The sequence below is a fragment of the Echinops telfairi genome, unplaced genomic scaffold (assembly GCF_000313985.2).
Source record: "Echinops telfairi isolate 266 unplaced genomic scaffold, ASM31398v2 ScPeMD7_5;HRSCAF=22, whole genome shotgun sequence".
Lineage (NCBI taxonomy): Eukaryota > Metazoa > Chordata > Mammalia > Afrosoricida > Tenrecidae > Echinops > Echinops telfairi.
This window is the reverse complement of record NW_022103901.1, coordinates 3,173,905-3,175,304: the sequence shown is the minus strand read 5'-3', so window position 1 is coordinate 3,175,304 and position 1,400 is coordinate 3,173,905. Positions and strand designations below refer to the sequence as shown.

The 1,400-nt window shown below is 67.0% G+C and overlaps 1 protein-coding gene across 1 annotated transcript in view; it reads left to right on the top strand.

Moving 5' to 3' along the window:
* TNRC18 (trinucleotide repeat containing 18) overlaps positions 1–1,400 on the top strand; it is a 91,241-nt gene that overhangs the window by 75,082 nt on the left and 14,759 nt on the right. The window contains exon 19 of the mRNA XM_045284383.1: positions 1,110–1,395. Coding sequence (XP_045140318.1) covers positions 1,110–1,395 — 286 coding nt within the window. The remainder of the gene's footprint in view (positions 1–1,109; positions 1,396–1,400) is intronic.

Sequence of the window (1,400 nt, the reverse complement as noted above, 5' to 3'; positions counted from 1 at the left end):
GTCTTACCTACAGCTGAGCTCTCGGCCTGTGTTTTATGGTCCTCACCCTCCTGGAGCAGATCCCCACCCCACCCCTGCCTCCTTGTGCAGCGGGAAGTCTGTTAACAAAAGATTAATTAATAGCATCATTAGGCTTCGCCAGTGGATCTTTCCTGTCAGCAGGCCCCCCAAGCAGGTCCCCACTGCGATGCTGCATCTGTTGGCACCATGGGGCCTGCTCTCCCCCAGGAGCTGTTGGCAGGCTGCTGCCCTCCAGGGGCTTGAGAGTGGGAAATGGAGTCTCTGCCCTTGTGTTGTGGGACCCAGGGCAAGTTGCTGGCCCTTGGGTGGGGGTGGGGGGGCAGCCTCGGAGATGTGGCCTCAAGGGGTCGGGCTGGAGGAGGCAGGGTGTGGTGAGCATTAACCTTCACATCCGCATTCTCCCTGCTCCAGCTTGGAGGCTGCTCAGAGCTGTGCCATCCTGGGGGTTCCCCAGGGAGCCATGGGGGTGGGGAGCAGTCCCTGTCTGTTGTGATCAAGGGTGGGCACCAGGTCCTGCCACGGGGCCGGGGCCGGGGGGTGCCCTCGGACACTGAGGCAGGTCCTCTCACAAAAGGCACAGCAGTCTCCAGGTGGAGTTTGCAGTGGAAGAAGGGAGCGTAGCGACTGAGGGTGTGCACTGGCCAGGGCTGAAGCCTTGGGTCCGGCTGGAGGTCTGGGGACACTGGGTGGCCTTGCCTGCCGTGTAGGGCTAGAGGCAGGAGGCCTGAGGGGCCCAGCAAGGGTGTCAGTTTTGTGGGACTTTCCCAGGGCTGGGGCCCTCCTTCCTCAGCTGGCCTGGTGGGGGTGGGGGGGATTTCCAGGGGGTCGCCCCAGACAGCTTTTGCGGACCCAGCCCCTCATTGTCATTTTCCCCGGGGATGGTGTGGGGGTGAGGTGAGGGAGCCGAGCCTGGGCGACAGAGTGGGGATTAGGGTCAGAGTGGGGGTGGCATCTGCTACCCCTGGGCCTCAGTTTCCACGCCTGGGAAGGGGGAGGACCGCCCGTACTCGCGGGACGGGGTGGGTGGGGCCTGGGGCGCCCCGGAGAGCCCGGCCCACAACGTGTGCCCCGCCCCGCCCCGTGTCCAGGCACGGAGTTCGAGTACACGGACTCGGAGAGCGAGGTCAAGGTGCGGAAGCGCTCGCCGGCCGGGCTGCTGCGGCCCAAGAAGGGGCTTGGCGAGGCTGGCGGTGGCCTGGGGGGCCCGGCGCCCAGTGTCCGCGGCGCCGCCAGCCCGGACAAGGCCAAGCTGGTGGCGGACAAGGGGCGCAGGGCCCGCAAGCTGCGCGGGCCCAAGGAGGCGGGCTTCGAGGCGGGCCCCGAGGCCAGCGACGACGACCTGTGGACGCGGCGGCGCAGCGAGCGCATCTTCCTGCACG